The sequence below is a fragment of the Tinamus guttatus genome, unplaced genomic scaffold (assembly GCF_059628265.1).
Source record: "Tinamus guttatus ecotype Peru unplaced genomic scaffold, ASM5962826v1 Tinamus_guttatus_pri_ptg000234l, whole genome shotgun sequence".
Classification (NCBI taxonomy): Eukaryota; Metazoa; Chordata; class Aves; order Tinamiformes; family Tinamidae; genus Tinamus; species Tinamus guttatus.
The window spans coordinates 48,944-72,517 of NW_028288768.1; the positions used below are offsets into that span (position 1 = coordinate 48,944).

Genomic DNA, 23,574 nt, shown 5'->3' on the forward strand with positions numbered 1-23,574 from the left:
CAGAGGATCATCTAGTCCAACCCTTCCACTCAAACAGGGACACCTAGAGCATGTGGCACAGGGTCACATATGGGCGAGTTTTGAAGATGTCCAAAGAAGGACACTCCACAACCAATCTGGGCAGCCTGTCCCAGGGCTCTGTCAGCTTCACAGTAAAGAAGCTCTTCGTCAAATGCGGATGAAACTTTGTGTTTCAGCTTGTACCCATTACCCCTTGTCCTGTCACTAGTCACCACCAAGAGGAGTATCATTAAGAAGAGTTTAGCCCCATCCTCATTACATTCTCCCCTCAGGTATTTGTACATGGTGATAAGATCCCCTCTCAGTCCTCTCTTCTCCAGACTAAACAGGCCCAGCTCACTTAGTCTTTCCTCATAAGACAGATGTTCAAGTCCCTTAATCATCTTTGTGGCTCTCCGCTGGACCCTCTCTAGAAGCTCCACAACCCTCTTGTACTGGGGAGCCCAGGACTGCACACAGTACTCCAGGTGCGGCCTCACCAGAGCTGAGCAGAGGGGCAGGATCCCCTCCCTCGACCTGCTGGCAACACTCCTCCTCATGCAGGCCAGGATCCCAGTGGGAATTGGTCTTCCACACTGCTGCCTCATGGTTCACTTGTTGTCAACCAGGACTCCCAAATCCCTCTCCATGGAGCGGCAGGTCAATCTGTCCTGGTGCCTGGGGTTATTCTTTCACATATACAGGACCCTGCACTTGTCCCTGTTGAACCTCATGAGGTTCCTCTCTGCCCAGCTCTCCATCCTGTCTAGGTCCCCCTGAATGGCAGCACAGCCCCCTGGTGTGCCAGCCACCCTGCCCGGATTCGATACAGCACTCTGCAAATCTGGGAGTGACACCTTTTCACAGTTAACTCCCTACACAAGGGAAAGCTGCAACTCAGATGTGAATAACAATATTGATCTGTAGTGAGTTATAGATGACTGCAGAGAATCTGGTACTGAAAAGAAATGAAGGAAAGCAAGTAACATAATGTGACTGGGATTAATTTATCATCAGACAGAGTCACACAGTTAACATTTACTCTAAAACACTTCTGAAATTAAACATTTGAAAATATGTCACTTAAGAATCTTAAGAAAGTAATCTCGTTCTTCACTGCACAAATGTTGTGGCTTGATCTTTTCTGCTGTCATAATAGAGACATCTCTGTATTAGGAGCTTGTTTGGTGGAATTACATCTCTGTTTTCTCATGTGGAAAAATGGCTGGTGTAAAACCTGCATCCCTGCTGTGTTCCTTCCATACCAAATGGTTCTGTCTCCTCTTTTGCCCCCAGATGACTATTATCAAGCTGGATATCCCTGGTACAGAGCTTGCCTATGCAACTCCAGTGGTGACTCACATGATTTCCTAACATGTATCTTGTTGCCAACATCTGCTTCCTTGTTTAGCTAATTTTATCTTTAATGCTCAGGTCTTCAAAATATAACAGGACTAAACCACAAAACCTTTCTGAAGATGAGCAAACTTTCCCATCTGAATTTACAGCCATTTAGCTCTACCTTAATGGCAGGATTAAATGCTACCAGCTTCCATTAAAGGATAAGCTAATATCCAATCTTCAACCTCCAGGCAAATCCTCCAAAATCCTTCTAAAGTATTTCATCACAAATAACTTGAGGGAATTTCATGTTTCTCAGTGGTATCCCAGATGCTGACATCTCTGAAAACCTCACCTGTTTCTGTAAAAGAGACAATACTGTTCGAGTATAAACAATCTTAAATATTGTGAATTTAACAGGACGCAGTTTGAGTGAAAACTGTGTCTTAAAATAATTCATGCCTTTTGTGGTTTCTCTAAGATATATAATTATTTTATTAAATTATCTTCACTTTTACAACGCATACTTCCTATTTATCCTCTAAAATGTCTACTAAGATGGAGAATAAAACTGGACTGATCGGTTTTGGTTTTGGAAGTCCATTATCAATTACCAACACAGTATCAATATACTTAAATTGCAAACAATTCTGGTGGTGGCATTTAAATCAAAAAAAAAAAACAGTTAAAAATTATAATTTTAAAAATGGTGCTGGGAGCATTTTTCATAATACCTGAGTTTGCAACATTTTTTAATAATAGAATCAATATTTTATGCCCACATTATACAACCACATTACACTCTGAAACTGGAACTATTTAGGGGGAACAATATTTTTTACAAGAATGATTAATGACCTGAGAAGAAAAACCTGACACAGTTACACTTCTCACACATCAGGCAAATATATAGAACAGATCAGCATGTTTTGTCCAAAGGTGGGAAAGCGTCTTAGTGACTCCCAACTGTCTGTAAATATATTGTACTTAAGAAACACACGGTGCTCCAAGCTTGTAGATAATGTAATATCCCTACTCATTATATAAATTCCATCATTATGGAGAGTGCAAGTCAAGTTAAGACCTGATTTTGATGTGTTCTCTTTGAGGTAGAGCCATTCTTTGGTAGCAATGTTGTAAGACTGCACAGTTAACACATCCTCACTTTGGCTGGATTTTTGGTTTGGTCCAAGTTCATGAATACAGCCCCCTACTAGGTATATAGTTTCTTCAACAGAGAGCATCTGTTGCTTTCGAACATGGACATCACACAGTTCAAAGTTGGTCCAGGAATCAGAAGTGGGACAGTACTGCAAAATGTTCATATTCCTGTCTGAAACAAAGGAGAAATATTTATAAATAAATACAAATATTAGAATGTACTCATGGGGGAGGATTCTTCCTCCTTGAATATCATATGAGCAGGTATTACAGACTGCCAACATGTCACTCCACAGCACAACTGTGTAGCAGAACACGGAAGAAATTTGGATTATTGAGAACTGTAAGTGTTTCCCCTTGACAGTAAAGACTGAAAATTGTTTTTCACTGTAGAGGGAAACATTACGCTGCTTCTGGCGCTTTTATTACAAGATGCAAATGGTCTAGGAGTGTGGATTTTAGCTGAAAAATCTGCTAGCTTACTCTTGTCTTTGATTGATACTTAAGAACTTCTTATGAAAAAGGAAAGGGAGAGCGCTCCACCAGTGATCACAGATGAATTAAATTATCACAAACACCGTATGTTTCATTAATGGTTGCCAGGTGATGATTTATCATTCCATCTTTAACTAAATACATTGCATTTCACTCCACAAATCAAAGTTTTATGTATTAAAATTCATAAAGCTTGTTACATATCAGCAAGTGGTGTGGATGACCTCAGGGCACATTTTCAGTACCTCGTAAAGACAGAAATACACACGTTGTTAAAATCCTTTAAAAACCCAGAACACCATACTCCAGCATCAGAGAGAGGATAGAAAAAGGCTGAGTCCCTATCAATAATCTAGTCACAGCTCAGTTGATCCATCTTTTTATCATACTGCTATTCTATGAAACTTTTACAATACCTCCCTGATTATGGTGTAGAGGAGGCCCTAGCTATGTCCTGTATTAAGGCTTCACTAAATTAGCACAGATTGAACAGGGCCCAAGTTAGCTAGTAAATTCAGCTTTAATCTCTGGAGACTCAAATTTAAATCCAAGCTCAAATGACAAGCGATAATGTGATTGCAGACTCCAGCTTGGTGTTATAATAAAACCTGTTTCTTATTACAAGTTTTCTCTCTATGACTAACTCCAGATGAGACCACAAGTGGAACAGCAGATGGTGATATACTGGCAAAGTTATGTAAGGGCACAGGCACAAATAGTCTCATACATGTATCAGGTTTGTCATGAATGTAGTGCACTAGCAGCATGGTTGGGATGCTGCTGCTATAACATTTGCACAGACACTGATGACTATTAGTCATTGCTTATTATTTTGTACTGTCTGCCTTAGTACGTAATTCTCATTAAACAGAGGAAATAGAAGAAGAAAAAAAGGCATGGTAATGCTCTACAAGACTGCTGATCAAAACTTTACATATGGAGAACCTCTTTATTTAAACAATGTATTCTCTGACCCATTATGGGGGGAAAACACTATATTTCCTCCAGCTAATTTTCTATGTTTGTCTATAACAGACAGACTTGTCTATCTTCCCAGGAAAAAAAAAATGGTGCTATGGTTTGAGATGTTTAATATGAAATGGAAGTTTATTGTGACATGGCCCTAGTTTTCTGACTCCAGAGCCTGGGTCTTTTATTTCCATAAAATAAAGAAAAGCTAATAAAAAACAAAAATTGAGCTTTTATTGCTCAGGATAGATGTTGTTGGTTCACAACTAAAATCCTAGTCTTTATTCAAGAATGATCATTATAATTTACAGTGGAAAATTTCAGATCCTATTATCTTTCAAAAAGTGCAGTCTCAGAAGAAAGATGTACCTACATTAAAAGAAAAATAAATCCATAAAGCCGAATGAAGTCTTGCTTGATGAATGATTTGCTGAGGCACACATAGAAACACTACGTAAAAATACATATAAACTGCTGCATTTGTTTTATTTAGTGAATAGAACAAAACAGCATATGAGGCTCATTGTGTCCCAGCTAGTTAGACGTGATTTAACACTTTCCAATGTCTATGTGACCTGGAATCTGAATCACGAATGTAACTTCAGTAATTCTTGTTTCCAAGTCTGATTGTTGTCCTGAAGCCAAAGTGTCACAGAAAAACGGATTCTAGGCCTTGATTCAGGTAAAGATCTTTATTTATAAAACTAACAGGCCTGAATGCTGTTGTTAGTTGACTTGAACTTAAATATAAGCCTAAATGTGCTTGTTTTTAATCTGCTGTTTATGCTTTTATACTGTTTTACTATTCCATTTCCATTAAACACAAGCTTTTAGAAAAAGATCTCTTGTGAAAGGACCCCAAAAGTCAATGTCAATCCTGTAAGATGTGGTAAAGCCAAGATAACTTGTTGACTCTCCTTCAACTGAAAGTACATGTAAAAAGTACTAGATAAGGAGCTTGACACACAGAAGTCCTGACAGCACATACTTTGTTACTGAACTTTAATTTAAGGGATTAGCACCAGCTTCAGCAGCATGCTCATCTTCCTATCCATAACAGCAGGAGGAGGCAAGCTGAAGAAAGAACAGGACAAGCACCAGCAAGACGACTTGCAAAGTTGAGGGAAAGTGAAAAGAACAGCTGACACTCTCATACTCCTGCAGTACCCTTAAACAAATCAGTTTTTCCTTCTTATCTATTCTCTCTCTGTAGAAAAAAAGCGACAAAAAATAATTCCAGTGTCTAGAAGCAATGAGTCTTCCTGGCATTCTGTGTTTCAGTCTCCCCTCTTCCCTTGTTTTTAAAGATGTTTCCCTTCAGACTTCACAGCAAGTGTCTGTGCTGGACACCCTTCAGTCCTAGTCTAGCTGAACACGTAGGACGCCAGGGAGCACAATTCACGCGATAGGTCCTTTAGTGGGGATGATAAGAAGATCAGGACTCAAGAGCACATTGCAGTGTTGTCCTCTGTGTGGAGACAGGCACTCTGGTATCTTTTGCTTACTTTGGGGAGGTCATCAGGTTCTGGGGCAGAACAGGACGCTTCTGAAGGTCATCATTACCACAACGACCCCAAGTGGTCGAAATGTATCTACAAACTCTGACACTTCAAAGGATGGCTTGCTCTAAAGTCAGTTTAGCTTTGTTTGCAGTAGTCACTGCAAAAGTCAAACCATAAATCTTTCCACTTGGAAACACCAAAGTTTTCAAATGATTGTGGTCAAATGAAGTGGGTAAAGAAGGAACTTTAGTTTAGGAAAACCAGGCAAGTGCTACACATTTGACTCAGAAAAAAAAAAGACTTGTAGTTCTCAGATAAAAAAAAAGGATATTCCATCCAAAGAAGGCATTAGTTAAGAGATAAACAAATGTATGCTCTTTAATTGGCTTGTTTTTCCGCTGGATTAAAATATTAGTAATAAAAAAAAAAACACCTTCAGGAGGGAGTGCATCTTCAAGTCATTCCTACTTTGTGCTTTGTGGTCCTTTAAGAAAACTGTTCAGAAAAAAGAACTTAAAAATGTTGGTTCCTGATTAAGTTCGTATTCTACTAAGTTATTACAATACTGAAAAAAACTTACCTATAGTAACTTACCAATACTTCACTTCCCGGTGAAGCACTGAAATGCTGTATCAATAGGGTTATAATATACATTCATATTTGAGAAATACTAATGCAGGCAGATATTTTCTTAATTTATTTTCTTCTGCCATTCTAAAACAGGTATTTAAAAAGGTAAACAAAACTACCACAATTTTGTTGAGACCTCTGTTTCTATTTTATTACCAAAATTTAAAAAGAGGAAGGCAAAACTGCATGCCAAAATACTCTAGAAGGCTTATTTCCCTCAGAGGAACAGCATCCCAGATCTACATCGGTCGTATGGTAAACAACAGCCCAAATATTTAGCTTTAAAATACATATACTTGTCATCCGTGACTGGAAACCCTAGCATTAGGTTTGGAAAATAACAACCTGATGCCTGTATTGCAGGGCAACCTTTTTATTTAGTTTGCCAATTATTTTAAGAGAGTGATTTATTTTTACTTATTGCAAGGAGTACTTACACAGCTTTCTACATCAATTTAAAAGGTTTCCTAAAAAGGAAAACAATCTGCATCGTAGAAGCAATCAAGCTGAAAAGAACGGGGAAGCTTTGTACCTCGTGTCGTGTATCCTCCAATAACATAGATCTTGCCCTTGCACTCGCAAGCCGAGAATTCTGCAAGAGGGTTTGGCATGGATGCCACGAAATTCCACCAGTCGTTTTCTGGGTTGTAACACTCCACATTGGAAAGGGATTGACCACCAATGGCATAGAGCTTTCCGTTTACAGCTAAAAGCTTAAAATTGGACCTGAAACATACAGATTATAGCATTGAAATAGATTAAATAGAATTACAGAAAAACACAGGAAAAGGTTCTTTTGAAACAGGCTTCAGCATTTTCATCATCACATTCAACTTATTCTATCGCTTTGTGTATGTCAGCACCTGAACTGTTCAGGGCATGTCCAAGATACACTGCAACTCAATGTAATGATGTCTGTGTCCACAGAATGTACTGGCGACATTCTGAAAGTTAACAATGTTGAAATTGAGTAATATTTTATTTTGGATTTCTATCTATCAGAATCTCATCTGCAACTGTTAACTGATGTGTTCAATGGATATCTAATTTTTAGTAAAGTTCCTTTTAGTAAAGTGCTTTGAGGACAGTAGATAGAAATGTATTTATATATACACACATAGAGTCAAGAATATTGTTTTAGTTAAAATTTGGGGAATTTCAAACAAGACTTGGTGACTGTCTATGAATGTGCACCAGTCTTAATTGTCAGGATTAGTCTCTTTAATAACCTTAACAAACAGAAATTTAATGCAGTGCATGTTGAATCATATTCTGCAAAGACGAGAAAAAAAGAAACTCTTGTGCCTTATCCTGCATTAACTTAAACTACTAAATACAGCTTCCAGCCCACTGAAGCAAGATATATTTGTAAATGAACGCCCCCCTCCCACCTCCATAGCTGAACAAAATACATTCAGTTTCATTGGCAATGTCTAGAGTTTTTTTTTTTTTTAGTCTGTTCCATTACTCTGTAGTACTTCACACATAACAAAAAGGTAGTTCACATGTAACAAAAGGCAGCTTTCTAATTACTGAAGCATAAGAAATCTAACATCTTGTACTTTTAAGATAAAAGAGGAAAAGAAAATTCCAGGGCAAACACAGAAATGTCTCAAAAGAGATCTGGGAAGTGAGGGGAAAATGAGATCCATGAACATGAGGATTAACTTATAGGATTTGTAGGATCAAACTGAAGGGACTGAAATTGGTAGGCTTGCATACATCTATCTTTCCAGCTACAGAAGATCTGCCTTTCCTTTCTTCAGAAAGAATCTTAGTTACAAGTAAGGGTAGCTCATTGCCTAGTAGGACCGTTCCTCTCCTACTGTTCATTTCAAGCCAAATCCTTGAAATTTTACCAAGCATTCAATTGACTGAACGTATGAAAGTCATTGCAACAGATAAGAACGAAGCCAACTGAGGCACTGCATTATGCCTGTAAAACTGAAGTGATGCTATAGACATCTAAGCAGTAAAGTGAATTTCACTCTGCATAGATCCAAGGTTCAAAAATTACCGTTTAACTACTTTTGCAGGGCTTTGTCTGGACAAAATGAACCTTGCCTAGCAGCAGACTGCCCTGCAATTTCTTTCTATTAAATATATTTGGAAAAAGAATTTGTTTCCAGATGGAATCATTTTGTTCTTGTCATCTTGATGTAGCTTTGGAAACTAAAATGCTCCTTTGAAGGAATTAATTGCTTTTCATTCATTTTTTTGCTGACATTTATGATTAGGTCACTCTCCTCTCTACAGCAATTATGTTTTCCATCTTAGAGAATCCAGAATAACATGGCAATCAATAGTGGGTACGAAGTGAGAATAATTACCTGCAAAAGCATTATGATTTTCAAAGCAATGTACTTTTCCTACAAACTATAATGAAGGAAAAAAAAATCTATAAAAAAAACAGATGGAGAAAAAATGCAAAATATAAATATATGCATTTTCTAACTAATCTTTTAAAATCAAAAATATGTTAGAAAGCCTGTAACTCCATGTCTGTGCTATGATGGAGATGATACAGAATCTGGGGCTTATAAGATTAGCTCACTTGCAAACAGGTAAATGTTCATTATTCCCAAGATCTTCAAGACAAAAGCTCTGCCACAGAGGACACAATTTCACAAGACAAACACAGAAGAAATCTGGTCTACTAACTCACACTTGCTTCTCTAGTCCCCAGTTAATCTTAGTCTCATACTGTTATCATCATGGAAGTCATTAATACCATTTTTGCCTGGCAGCACTCATATCACAGAGTAACTTCTTGCAAGCACAGGGAAAACAATGTGTTGAAAGACACAACTTTCAACTTTTGGCAAAACTTCCAACTATTCTGGAAGGCCAGATGCATTTGTATCATTCAGTTGAGTAATCTAACCACTTTCAACACTGGTTAAAATAGATGATACTTGGTGCACACATCTCTGACTTCTGGAATGTATTAACTACTAGGTTCAGTTTACTTAAAGGTAGCTATAAGTTGCCATTAGTGCACTTTATATGAGCAGACGGGACAACCGCTCAAAGCTATCATGAAAACCCTCTCCCACTGTCACTTCCATGCACGTAACAGTAGGTATTTATATGGAAAACAGACATTAGGAAATACTTAGTGTATTAGTACACTCTTTTAATGTGTTATAGCAGCTGGAAACAAGGAAAGCAAACATGGAGCAATGAGCCAGCTCTCCACAACTAGCAAGTGTTCCATGGATCGCAGCTTGGAAATAACTGGACGTAGTCGAGTTCAACTGTGATACAACTCCACTCACACCAGTGAGTTACCTAAACCTGGCGGAAGATAATTGTTTTCCAAAATGCCAGGCCTAGTGTGTATCCTTCTTGCTGGGGCAAGAAGCTTACCTGAAATTTGTCCTCTGAGGTCCCTCACTTCCTCTGAAAGGAAGCCAAGGAACACAAGCAAAAAGATATGAAAAAAAAAAATGCAAATAGTTCAAACGGGCTGGACAAACAGAAGACCAAGACTGCCAGGATAACCTGCCCTATAGCTGGGGAAGAAGGGTACTGAAACGTTTCCTTAGGAAAAGAGTGAGTGGCATGAGTTTACAGTCTGATATGATCACTAAATCTGCGTAAGCTCAACAAATTGTGAAAACTGCCCAGAATTACCACAGTGAAAATCAATAAAGGCAAATGCAAAGTATTACACATAGGAGGGAGGAAAAATCTAATAGACAAGTAAAAAAGGACTGGGGGTCAGAGCACATAACTGAAAACAAGATAGCATGCCGTATCTCTCAAAGAAAACGCATGCTGTTCTGGGCTGCATTAACAGATATGATATATATGTAAGAGATGATAATAAAAGTGATTATAAAGAGGACAGCAAGCATTCTGCTAGTCCACTGACAGATATCAAAAAAAGAGAAAAAGTTAAGAAAAGAAAGTTAAAAAGAAAAAAAGGTAAGATTACAAAAAAAGTTAAGATTAGATATTAAAGAGGATTTTCTGACCAAAATGAGAGCTAAGCATGGAAACATTTTTATGTGGAAGGAAAGAGGCTGGAACCTGCAGCACTGGAGGGTTTCAAGAACAAGTCTGACATATATTTGCAAGGTGGGCTTGACCCTGCCAGAGAGCAGGAAGGTTTAGCAAGAAGAGCAAGATCCTGTGGGTCCTTCCTGCCCACTAATTCATATTTTAACCTAAAATTTCCCCACATATCTTATGATTTCTTTCTTCTAGAGTCAAAGCATTTACAGAAAATGTGAAAACCATGGAAATACAGTTATGAAGGCAATTCAAAAGCATTTCACATTTCTTGTATGGAGGTATTTTTTACTGCCCTTATCTGAGTCTGCAAGACACACTGCAAACAAGTTTGGGCAGAGTGTGTGATGCATTTGTGAGAAATGTGACAAATATTTCTAATCTGAAAATCCTTGTAAAGTCTTTTTCCCTCTCCCAACACAGAATAATTCCGAATGGGGACAAAATTAAAAAAAAAAAAAAAAAAAAAAAAGTGGGGAAAGAGTTGTTTTCCTAAACCAGTACCATTCTCTAGGAATATCTCCTCTTATGCTCCTGCAGAAATCCTCAGAGTGGCAGCAGTTCAGGCACAGATTGCTCACAAAAATCTTGTTCCATGTGCATGTGTAGAATCCCAGCCAGGGGCTTACAAGCACGGAATATTTACCTATCATGAATATTCTGAGGGAAAATAAAAATGGAACATACAGCCGAAATGGGCACAGGCAGTAAAAATCCTGCAAGTACATTATTTTTGAATGGTAAATTTCTAGTGACAGCATCAATATAAATAAAACTGTGGAAAGGCATTCAAGTATATTACTGGAACAGTCCTCAAAGCTCCCTGTATTCTTCCTGTCCCCAAAGACTGGTGTGGGTCAACTTTTACATGAAGTTTCTTCCTCAAAAAAAGACCAAGTAGTTCTACGAAGTACAGCAGCATGGCAAGTACAACAGCACCTTTTAAATGAAAAGATCACGGATCTAGAAACTATTTGTAACCAGCACCAGATTTAGCTTTGGAAGATGACAAGTTTCAAGACCATTGCAAACATCCTATACAACCTTAAGCAAACTGTTTTATCAACCTTGTGCATGCATAAACAGGGTAATAATATATTACTAATAATAATTAGAGGTAGTAAGTAATAAGTTTTCTTAAGCTTACAGGAGCTTAAGAATTTCAGCAGTTTATTACTGCTGCTTATCACAGCAGTAATATATGGGAGTTACTTATTGTGGACAAATTTGAAAGTATTGTCGTAAGAACTCTATACTTAGAAAGAAAATACTAACTATAACATGAATTAGAATGACTGCAAAGTATTGAGTATCCATCTGACGGCTCTTGTCTCCCATCTAAAAGTATGATCTTCATCTTTGCATGTGCAGAGAATCCCAAAAATCTGGTGATCTACATGATAATAATGCAAATAATTAAAGAAACAAATATTAAAGGGTTTTCTTAAGGGCAAATAATATCTTATATTAAATGCAACAATATTTCCATAATTCATCAACCTTCTCTCCTGGCAAATGCATCTGTTCACAGAACGTACATACTGTTAAAAAGTCACCTAAAAATCAAACGTCACATAAAAAGCTTCATTTGGGGGCTAGAACTCTGCCTCAATGTACATAAAAATTGATCCATGGGATCACATGTGGGATGACAGAAATTCTTTCGACAGTGTTGCATAACTGTTTCCCAAGCAGCACTGTCCTACTTATCTGAAAGCCGCAACAAATTAAAAATATAATGCTAAGCAAACTGCTGCTCCAACTGCAGCACATCCACAACTGGCTGGTGTAAGTGCTGCTCCTGTTGAAGATAAACCCCATGATTCTTAAAATCTACTTGCTGTTGGCTCCTAAAGCAAACGCCATACCTGCAAAATGTTAAAAAGGTCAATCTTGCATCAAGAACACAGAAAAGCTATTTCAAATAGAAAAAGAATCATCACATATAATATCTTACTTGCTATGCACATTATGCAAACCAATGCCTACATCTTGCAATTTGACCCACATTCCAGTATTTGTTTACATAGGAGTCACTGTGTGGACTGACCCCTTCAGTCACTTTCACTACAGCTAATGTGCTCTCAGTCATGCTCATGCAATCAAGACTGCAAGCTCAAGGCCTAATAAAATGGCTCAGTTCTCAAAGCCACCTCAGTCTGGGTCTGGTGGGTCTGGCAAAAGGCATTTACACTGTATAAGAAAGTACTTAAAAAAAAATCTAAATACTCATTTCGCAACAGACTTTCTTTAAAACTCTTCTAACAATCCAGAGAGACACTGTTTCTCATCAATTCCAATGACTGATTACAGATGCAGTAATTCTAGTTAAATTCTCAAAACAGTACATGAAATGGAAAAAAAAAAAAGGTCAACTCCCTGATTTTAGGTTGCAAGCTCACTGGAAAAGAGACTGCAGTTTTACCGCACAGATAAAAAGTGCACATGCTTTACACTGTGACTAGGGTCTCTGCTGCTTGGTAAACATTAAATTTACTGGATGGAAAAGAGACTTTCCATTTAATAGTCAATTCCGGCATCCTTTTCTGTTCCGAGTCAGATTGAGATGATAAAAGTTTAAACACTGTTTTGAGTAAAATTGAACCAATGAAGAAACCCATCCTGGATGAATAGAAACATTTTGTTTCAATGAAGTAAAAGGTTTCATTTTGATAATCCCATAATAAGTTGATTTAGGTAGTGCAAATCCAGAACACCTTGGACAGGTGTATCGGAATCTGTTCTTGGTGTTCCTTGCTCTCTGTCATTCTTTCAAATATAAACTACAACAAACGATTGTGAATATTATTTAGAATACAAATGTCGAACAATTTAAAAATATATAGGAAGAAATTTCTCACAATCTTTTTCTGACTTTTTTTGGTGACTATTGCATTGAAACACAGGCCTACAGGATATTCAGGTTTTTGTGAAGTTTTAAAGTTATAAGCCAATGAAGAATGCTCCAATTAAAGTTTCTCCACCTTTCTCTAGCCTTGATAAATGTTACATTTCTACCAAGAACAGTAAACTTTGTCATCTACAGTACAAGAATCAAAACGCACCGAACAAACAAACAAACAACAAAAAAACTAAAAGGCGGATTTTATCCTTACTTTCTGTCTTTGTTATCTTAATATGCGCTTATATTTCTAGCTCAGGCAGTTTTTTGGAAATCGGCTTCACACACCTCCTAGCTTGTATGCTACAGCTTTGAAAGTGGGAGCCCACCACCACGCTAAGGTGAACAGTTATAGATAATGGAGGGCAATGAGGTCAAGTCCTACTCAGCTGGCGCCTTGCTTGCACTCTTCACAGCCGAGGCCTTACTCACCAGCGTCACACACCAGAAGCCCATCCTCCTTACTTGCTGTGCCTTGCCAAGCTGCCACAGCAAGTACCTGTGCCAGGCACAGGTCACTAAGAAGGAGGGTGGTTGCAGTTTTGCACTGCTGGATGACTGTTATCGGCAAGGTCTACGTCTGCCAGGCCTACCCAGTGGCACGCTGCCAAAATATATAGCCAAGCCCTGCTAGTCCTTCCCATCGCATGATGCAACACACTCTGGTGACTCATGGTCCAGCCAGAGGCCTGAATCACATCTTGCAACACTGCATCCAGTCAACACCACGTGACTCAAGAAGTTGTTTTTTGACAATATGCATGGACACATGCGTTTCAGGGAGCACAGGTTACCTCTTCTGGTTCATTGAAGCCAGTTGACTCCACTCATTTCGGCAAGGGTTGTAACAGTGGGCAGCGGAGATCTCCTGGCTGGTGATCCGGTAACCCCCGACAATGAACAGGTAGTTGTCCAGCATCGCGGACCCATAGCCTCGGACGTTCACCAGATCAGGGGGCATGTTGTTGGCCAGGGGCAGCCACCTCTGGGCCTCCTCATCATACCTCAGCATTGACCAGGGAGCTTCCACCTGTGGGTGACAGCCAGGAGGCTGGCCGAGGGAGGAGGCACCCATGAAGTCCCCGATGGCCACAAGGGTGGCAGTGCCCTTCATCCGCCTCTCCTTCAAGTGTTGCTGAAGAGCATGGGGCAGAAGGAGATGTGGCCGAGCATCAGGCCTCCTCAGCACCTGATGGTAATGGGCAGCCATGAAGTCTAGACAGGCATCGTGCAAGTCCTGGAGACCGTAGACCTGAGCCAGGCGGTGCAGCTCCAAGCAATTGCCCAGCTTCACCTGAGAGAGAAGCAGGCGGAGCAAGGGGGTGACCTGCAGGTAGGAAGCGGCCTCCACCAGTTCCTCCAGCAAGGGAGGCTCCTCATCGCTCTCCTCCTCCTGCTCCAGCCTGGCCAGGCAGGAGGTGTTGATGAAGTCCAGCACCAGCTCCAGGCCCAGGGCACTGAGCCCCCCGCGCAGCAGCTGCTCCTCCTGGCCTTGCTCTGCCTCCCGCATGCCCGAGCGGTACAGGGCACGGAAGTAGTCGCTCTGCTCGATGAGTTTCCTCTTGCACACCGGGTAGCACTTGTCCCCCAGCCGGATCTGCACCACCTCCTCCCCCGCGCCGGCCCCGTCCCCTTCCCCCTCCTCTTCTTCCTCCTGCCGCCGCCGCTCCGCCAGGGACATGGCTCTCCCCCTCCCCTGCCCTGCCCGCAGCGCGGGCCGCCGCTGCCGGCCGCAGGCTCCTCCTCTGGCCGGGCCCGCGGGCGCGGGCGGAGCCGCGCAGCGCCGGGGGGAGGCGGCGGCCGGGCCCGCGGCGCTCCCGGCCCCGGGGCGAGCGCGCGGGCGGGGAGGCGCCTCGTCCCAGCGCCGTCCCCGAGAAGGAGAGGAAGGAGAAAAAAAAAAGAAAAGAAAAAGGAAAAAGGCCCTAAAAAGGGAATGTTGAAGCCGACGGTGCCCGGGCCTCTCCAGTCAGCTCTCAACTATGCTGCGGAGCTCAGCCACCCTCTGCCACCTCCTCTGCTGGGGAGGGGTTTGAAAGCTGCCGTGGGTGCCAGCAGGGCCACCAGCAGAAAAGCCAAGCGCTAGGTTTTGCTGGGCAAAAGGAAGGCAGATGTACATCGATTGCCCCTGCCTCCCTGCTCATACTGCCCCAAAATGGACTGGGATTGCCATACATGCTGGCGGTAGCCTCTTGCCATAAATGTACTTCTGAGTACAGCCAGAGAGGAATATTCTCGAATGCAGAGCGGCAGGAATGGATCCCCTCGCAAGGCTACCACAGCACTAGAATTTAGAAAGTCTAAATAAGATGCATAATTCTGCCATGATATTCTGGGTCCCTTCTGGACAAGTCTCTCAATGTCTCAGTTTCTCATTCGGCACAAAAATATGCTATATTCCTTTCCTCCTACTCTCCCTCTCATATTTAAATTAAGTTCCTGAGTAGGAAATGTATATCATTATTCATCAGAGCATTAAACACAGCTGAGCCTCGATTTGCTTGACATGAACAAGGAAACAAGAAAACAAGAAATTAATAACTGAGCAGCTTGCTGCAGGGATGTAATGACATTTTTGCTGCCTCCCTCATATTTTTGAAATACTATTTTTTTAACTAATACAATAGATGAGGAAGTCACCACTCCATGTATAAACTTTGTTCTAATTTTTCTTAGTTTTTAAAAATAGATTTTTCTTTGACTTTATAAAGATACTTATTTCAACCTGCATAGGGTGAGTAGTAGTCCAGAGAAAATCTTTCCCTTTAGCAGTTATGTGACTCATTTCCAGTTATTGCAGATTGCTTAGTTTCTGACAACAACTTTTTTCCACTACTCAGGAGGGAACTCAACTTCTTCAGAGTGGCTGTTTTGTGTGTGTGTGTGTGTGTGGTTTTTTTTAAGAAAACAGGGTTGTTTGCTTCTTAACATTCCCTCTGTGTAAGGATCTCTCATTATTTTGTTCTTTGTGTTTTGATATTCAGTTTCTTAATTCTAGACTATACAGATGATACTATTACCAATTTTTGAAATCCTTTCATATAGGATTTTAACCAGTTGGTAAAGAGCAGCAGCTTCAATCCTAGCTTGGTGATAATCATCACTTTTTCCTATTAATCAGATTCACTATTATCTGCTTGTCTTGTATTCCTCCTCTATGTTTCCTCAATGCTTCATTAATTTTCATCTTCCATTTTCCTATCTGCCATTCCTGGTGAAGCACAACATCATGTGCCTTTTCAAGTTTCTTTATCTAGCTGGAGCTTGTATCTGAGAACTGGCTTTTTTTTTTTTTTTTTTTTTTCTTTTGTAAACTCAGTTCGGGTCAGCCTGTAGAAATACCATACAAAACAAGTGTCTTACCATTCTGGTAAGAGTCCTTACCTTGTTATGCTTCAATTTCCATAGCCAGACATCATAAGTAATTCTAATCATTCACACCTCACACTCAGAGATAAACAGAGTTCATATTTGTCATGGTCATTCCTGCTGGCATACCATGTGATTGCCAACATGCTGGTATGATTGCCATCTTTAGGCATCTGCTTTGGAATCTTGTATGTTTGATGTATTGGTAAGTGTGTTCCTAATTGATGAGTGATTTTTTCCGTGGAGTCAGTTATGATAAGTTCTGTTCCCTCAAAGTGTTGACACCACAGGCTGGATAGGTGAAATATTTCAGATGTTGCCTTTCATCCAAACCTGTCACTCTGCCAAGGATTTCATCTTCTACACATTCCATAAGTATTTAATAGCTGGATCATACATAGACTGTCAAGTACTAATAATTGTTTTCTTCATAAAAGCCATCTTTTGAGAGTACTGACTTCACAGAATCACAGAATGGTAGAAGTTGGAAGAGACCTCTAGAAGTCATCTAGTCCAACCCCCCTGCTTAAGTAGGGACATGTAGAGCATGTGGCACAGGGTCACATCCAGGCAGGTTTGGAAGATCTCCAAAGAATCTCTCAATCTCACAATCTCTCTGGGCAGCCTGTTCCAGGGTGCTGTCACCCTCACAGCAGAGAAGTTCTTCCTCACATATGGAGGTGGAACTTCCTGTGTTTCAACTTGTACCCATTACCCCTTGTCCTATCACTAGCCACCTCCAAGAAGAGTTTGGCCCTATCCTCCCTACATTCTCCCCTCAGGTACTTATACAAATTGACCAGATCTCCTCTCAGTCTTCTCTAGGCTACACAGGCCCAGCTCGCTTAGTCTTTTCTCATGACAGATGCTCCAGTCCCTTAATCATCATTGTTGCTCTATGCTGGACCCTCTCTAGAAGTTCCACATCCCTCTTGCACTGGGAAGCCCAGAACTGCACCCAATACTCCAGGTGCAGCCTCACCACAGCTGAACAGAGAGGCAGAATCCGCTCCTTCAACCTGCTGGCAACGCTCCTCCTGATGCAGGCCAGGATCCCATTGGCTTTCTTGGCCATGAGGGCACACTGCTGCCTCATGGTTAATTTGTTGTCAATCAGGACTCCCAAATCCCTCTCCATGGAGCTGCTTTCCAGCAGGTCAACCCCTAATCTGTCCTGGTGCCTGGGGTTATTCCTCCCCAGGTGCAGGAGCCTGCACTTGTCCTTCTTGAACCTCAAGAGGTTCCTCTCTGCCCAGCTCTCCATCCTGTCTAGGTCCCTCTGAATGGCAGCACAGCCCTCAAGAGTATTGGCCACTCTACCCAGTTTTGTATCATCCTCAGTCTTGCTAAGGGTGCACTCTGAGTCCTAGTCCAAGTCACTGATGAACAAGTTGAACAGTCCCAGGCCCTGTACTGACCCCCCTGGCCTACAACTAGACTTGGCCCCATTTATCACGACCCTCTGAGCTCTGCCATCCGGCCAGTCCTCAATCCACTTCACAGTCCACTTGTTCAGTCCACACTTCCAGAGCTTTCCTATGAAGATGTTACGGGAGACTGTGTTGAAAGCCTTGCTGAAGTTGAGGTAGACAACATCCACTGCTTTCCCCTCATCCATCCAGGCAGTCATCCCATTGTAGAAGACTTCTACAAACTGGCACTCACTGGAAGCTACTGTATGTGCAAGGGGTCAGCAGTGCTCTTTGCTGCATGGCCATTTTTGCAAAAAGCTTAAATCTGTTTCTGCAACCTGGGATTTTTTTAACTAGGCTAATTGTCGTCTGCCTGTGCTTTATCCAGACTTAGGACTAAGCGATTGTATTAAATCAGAGCACGCTGACAGTGTGCTTCCATTGTTTTATGCTCATCAGTTGGGCTGTATGCTGTGCTTATATGGTACTTATACTGCAACTGCACCAAGGCAGTTGGCCCCTGGTCCCCATCTACACCATACTTTATAAAATGATCTATACATAGTATTATAGTGGCATCAGTAGATCTTGCCGTTTCACCAGCAATCATATTGGTTGTTTGTAGAGAGAAAGCTGTGCATTTTTAGAGCTGAAAATAGAAATCACTTGTACTAGAGCTAAAAAATCAAACTCTGTAGGCAAGAGCCCTAAAAGACTGGGATAATTTTTGAAACAAATGTAAAGATGATCTGTTGCTCATTAAGTACAAGCAGAGGCATGAAACAACATGAAAACAAGCTTGCATCCTTGTAGACATTAAACAACTCTGTGATAACACGCCCTGAAGAACAAGGCATTAACGCGGAAAATGACAAAGGCAACTAAGCTCAGCTTTCAGTACCTAACTTTTAGTATTTGTCTTAGTAGTGAAGTCTTCATACCTGATTTAGATGCTTCAAGTCTTGCTTGACAGGGTGTAAGAGACATAAATTAATCTCACAGAACAGGATCCTCAAGCACCAACAAGTTGAGCAGCAAGGCACAAGAGAGAGTTACTAAGGGCTCTCTCCCTTTAAAACATACCCACTTGGCTATGGCCTAGACGCTTCCCTGTAGCTGCTACCTAAACTGTTTTCATGTAGTTAATGCCTAAATTATTTCCAAGTCTGAAGAGAGGCCATACTTTCCTTTTAGAAATACTTGGAAATAGAAGAAGCTCTTTTATACAACAGATGTATTATAATGGACCATTCAACCATGATAAGGAAAACTTAAGCTTATGACCCTTTCACTGCTGGTGCATACTTCTATACCTCTCCTTAGTTCCCTAGCATAGGTAAAGTAAGCACAGACTGAGTCAGGAGGAGTTAGTGCTACAAAGATAAGAAAAGTAAAGACGGAGATAGCTAGATAAAAGTAGTACTCTCCATTCTGTGCAGAACTATGCTCATGCTTCCTGACTGATCTTTCAAGGCAAGTAGACAAGTTATATATATGTAATAAGTTGGTGGCAGTCTTGCATGGCAAAACTGAAGCCTCCTTAACTTTCAGATTCACTCTGAGTATTTAAGTCTGCTTAGATTTATATATATAATGTATGAAAATCTGACCATTTGTATCCCTAGCAAATGATCCAATGGTTTTACGCATAGGTGCACAATCTGGTGCTCTCTAAGATCACAAGGCACAGCACAGGGGCTAGAGGAAGTACAAGGCACTGAGGATGAGAAGATTGACAACTACTTTTCTTCAAAACCATGTTTTTGACTAATATACATGAAATATAGCTTAATTTATCTGTTGGTCTAGCCCACAGTCACACAGGAAATCTGCAGTGGAGGACAACCAAACTCTTAAGCACTAGTAGGACCACTGCAGTGATTTTAGGTTTGCTTTAGGCAAACCACTTAACTGAATACATAGACTGTAAATAATACATAAGACTAAGAAAGAAACACCTATCTGATACTTAAGGATAGAACTACATAGAAAACAAAAACCACAGGAAAATTTGAATGCCTTTCAACCTTACTAGTCTAAAATGTGAACCAGAACATAACTCGGGGATCTTTAAAATATACATGCTATCTAGCATAAAATATAAAGTGCCACATTCTTCCCTCAGGGCCGCCAGGGAATTGTACTGTGTTGCCAAGGAACTAACTGTGTATTGAGTAATAGCGGAATTACTCAAGAGAAGAATTAGTCTTTTGGAAATGATTCACCAAATGCTGCCATTGTTTAGTATTTTCCTTGTCACAGGATACAAAATAAGCATATCTGGAAAGTAGGAAATATCCTGCAGTATTTTAACATTAAAAACCATCAGTTTTCTAAAAGATCCTGGCATTTTTGAGTGAAGCTGACTGGAACGTACTTTATTTCAACTGAAATCTTCATCATTTGTGAAGGATGAGCTGCTAAGCCAGGATAATGTCTTTTTTTTTTTTTTTTTTTTTTTTCAGATTCCCCGCCAACCAGCCAAACAAAGCACTTACTTAGACAATGCCCTTACAAATGTTATTTAAAATATATATTTTTAATAGCACTTGTTTAGATTTTATTCCCTACTTTTTATGGCTAATTTTATGGCTAGTTTTTCTGTCTTTGAGGTACTATTTCGTACTTATTTTCTTGCAACGAAAGCACTGTGTAAAACAGTGTTAATAAAATACTTGGGAGTTGTATTTTGTGAATATTGATTATTTATTATCAAATACTTAATTTATCCATGCTTAGCTTTTTAGTCAGATTTAATGACTGATTAATACTAGAGTGCATGTTACTGAACCCTCACTCTCAGCAGCAAAAAGCCCATTCCACTTGTCTGTCTCTTAGTGGGCTGTTAGAGCCCAGCACACTCTGACCAGACTTGTTCAGATACTCCACACACACAGAGTGTAATGTTTAATATTAAAGAAGTTTATTTTGAAGGCATTTCATTTAAATGAGATTTTTGATTTAGGAGAGTGATACAGCAATATGCTGAAATCACAATACAAATGTACACACTGTAAAATATAGCAATATCAATATATAGTTCAATGGCAAAAAAAAAAAAAAAACACCTTTCCCATTACTGGTCTCTGTATACGCTCACCGTCATGACCCTGGGCATCCCCAGTCACCAAAAAGGAGCATGGAAGCTGAAGCCAGCTCAAGCCCTCTTTGCTCTCTTTGAAATTCCTTTGGTAGCTGTTCATGTTTTATACTGAATGTTGGACATAGCGACATATATGCCTGCCTTCTGTTGAATCTCCGGTTCAGGACGAATGCACTGTGCATACCCGGACCAGCATTTTCTTGTGTAGCTCTGTTTGGATGAGAATTAACTGTGAGCTTTTAAAGCAGCCTGTATTTTTAATCCTGGTGCAGACAGACAGAACGGAATTTTAGTCCATAATAACTAGGTAAGATAAATGGTGTCCCACATGGAAGACTTTCACCAATTACCCAACTGTATAAAATTCATCACAAAATTGAAACTCTGTTTCTTTTGCTTAGTTTCATGTTTTGTCATAAATCACCATTCATTAAAGTGTTTGCTAAACATTGTGCCCCTTTGTCATAAACCTGGGCTTATGTTTGTGTTTACGTCAGGGGAATTACAGTTGTATAAATCTAACAGGGCTAGCTCTTCTGTTATTCTTTTTTAACACAAAGATTCCAGCTTTGATATATAAAGCTTTACCAGACGAGTTTGAATCCACGCTCTGAAAAAAAAGTGAGGGCCTGGCAGCCCCTTTGAAACAATGGTTTAAAAAGTAGCTTGCACAAAGTCCAAGTTGCAGAAACTAAGGTTTCACCTCTCTGCTATATGGCTCGAAAGGGTCTGAAACCAGAATCTTGGATTTGACTGTCCCAAACCTTGGAGTAGTTCATATTCATTAAAAGCTTACTAGATGATTGTTCCAACCCAAAATCTGACCACTAATAGCTGTTTTTTTGCAAAACAGTGCTCTCAAAAAAAATGTTGTTTTGTTGGACTCAAAACATTTTGCAAGAATGTTTTGATTTCAAGGAAATTTTAAAGGAGAGAGACAATGAACAGTATTTCGATAACAACAGAAAGGTTTTCTTTGATATTTGTTTAATGTACTTACGGTGATTCATTACATTAATATTTTTGTAACTTTTCTATTATAATAAGTCACAGTGACATATTCTGGCTTTACCGAAATATTTAGCTTAGGTGAACTTTTGATCTTAATGCTATCATAATAAAGGGAAACCACACGCACGTGCCTACGAAGACTGAGCTACACAAGATTTCAGCAGAGACCTGCAATTCATTTTTTTTTTCACATACGAGACAACACAGGCAGAGAAGTACACTGAATTCAGGAGGGGTTCTGAGCTGCATGGAATAACACTGCATATTTGCTCTGATGCTCAACATAGGCAGGGACATAATTTAGATGGTTAAAGGAAATGGTTTAGATGGTGTAGCAGACAAGAAGCGCTTCATGCAGCGCTGGCCTCTGCTGTTGCTCCAGCAGGCCAGGTCTGTGCTAGAAGCAACACAGCTCTGCATCAGCGTGGCAGCATCACAGAGCGTTGCTCCTGCCACATCTGCACATCTGGGAAGGCATCTCACATCCCTCCCATAATCTGCTCGGGAAAGGGAAGGCATGTGTCTACCCAATCATATGGGCTTTACTGCCATCTACAAAGAAGAATAAAGGAGAACCTTTAAAAGGCAGGACTGGACTTGGTTGGGAAATAGCAACTATCAACACTGTCTTTCATAACACATCATGCAGCATTAAGGCCTAAGCTTCAACTTGACCCCGGACGGGGACTGTGGTCTCACATTCATCCCTCAGGACTGCCAGAGGACTTAAAGACACCCAGGAGAGAAGCAGAGAACAAGAACAGTATGGGCAACAGATGACGTACCAACCAAGCCAAGGGGATAGTGCAAGGTAGTTTTATACAGTCAGACCTGACAACTGAATCAAAGCCTTTGCACTGCTAGACCAATTCAGAAAAGCTTTCCTGTATTATATAAATCAGTCATCTCTCTGGCATTTACATACTCACAGCACTAGAACCATTTGTTCTATATAAGTTAAATACAATGATAGACATACATTGATATTTGGCATTTTATGTGGAAAAGATGTCTGCATTTGTTTACAACTGGCAAAAAAGGAGTTAATGCCTGGCCACTCTTTTGTGCCAGGAAGCTCTGGATTGTGCCATTATCACGGTCAGGCCAGGTGGAAACCTTCAGGTACTGTTTTCTGTTTAAAAAACAAGTATCGTTAAAAAGATCATTCTCCTTTGTGGCAGGTACATTTACAAATCTTTCAATAAAAGAGCCAAAAAGATGTTCATGTCATCACAGAAAACTGGCAACTGCCAATTCATAAAAAGTCTGAGAAGTCTGATGAAAAGAATTACTAAGCAACATGAAGTGCTGCTCTGATACGGAGCAGAGATGCCTTATTAACAGTAAATGTCGCTTGGTTCCTCCCTACAGAGCACATGGAACAGCCAGTCTCAGCTTTGCAGGTAAGACTCGGATACTTCCTTCTTGCATTTTTTTTTGTGATATAAATCTTCATCATTAAATTATATTTATGAATTTCCCACGGAAAAAAAGTCAAATTATGGGGCAGGTGGCAGAAGACTCCTGACACTTAGTAGACAAACTCATTTTTTTAAAGTATATTTCCCGAAGCAGCCTTATATATTGGACAATCTCTATATTTCGTTAACGAAAAAGTTCCTCTGCAGCTATCCATGCTCTTATAATTTATTCAGCAACAGAAAA

At 40.3% G+C, this 23,574-nt stretch overlaps 1 protein-coding gene across 1 annotated transcript; it reads right to left on the minus strand.

Moving 5' to 3' along the window:
- Positions 1 to 2,202: 2,202 nt before the first annotated feature.
- LOC148594546 (kelch-like protein 42) lies at positions 2,203 to 14,698 on the minus strand. Its single transcript, XM_088525667.1, has 3 exons — positions 13,812 to 14,698; positions 6,631 to 6,824; positions 2,203 to 2,674 (listed from the first exon to the last, which is right to left on the minus strand). The coding sequence occupies exons 1-3, from the start codon at positions 14,696 to 14,698 to the stop codon at positions 2,232 to 2,234; spliced, it is 1,524 nt and encodes a 507-aa protein (XP_088381793.1). The 3' UTR covers positions 2,203 to 2,231.
- Positions 14,699 to 23,574: the final 8,876 nt, after the last annotated feature.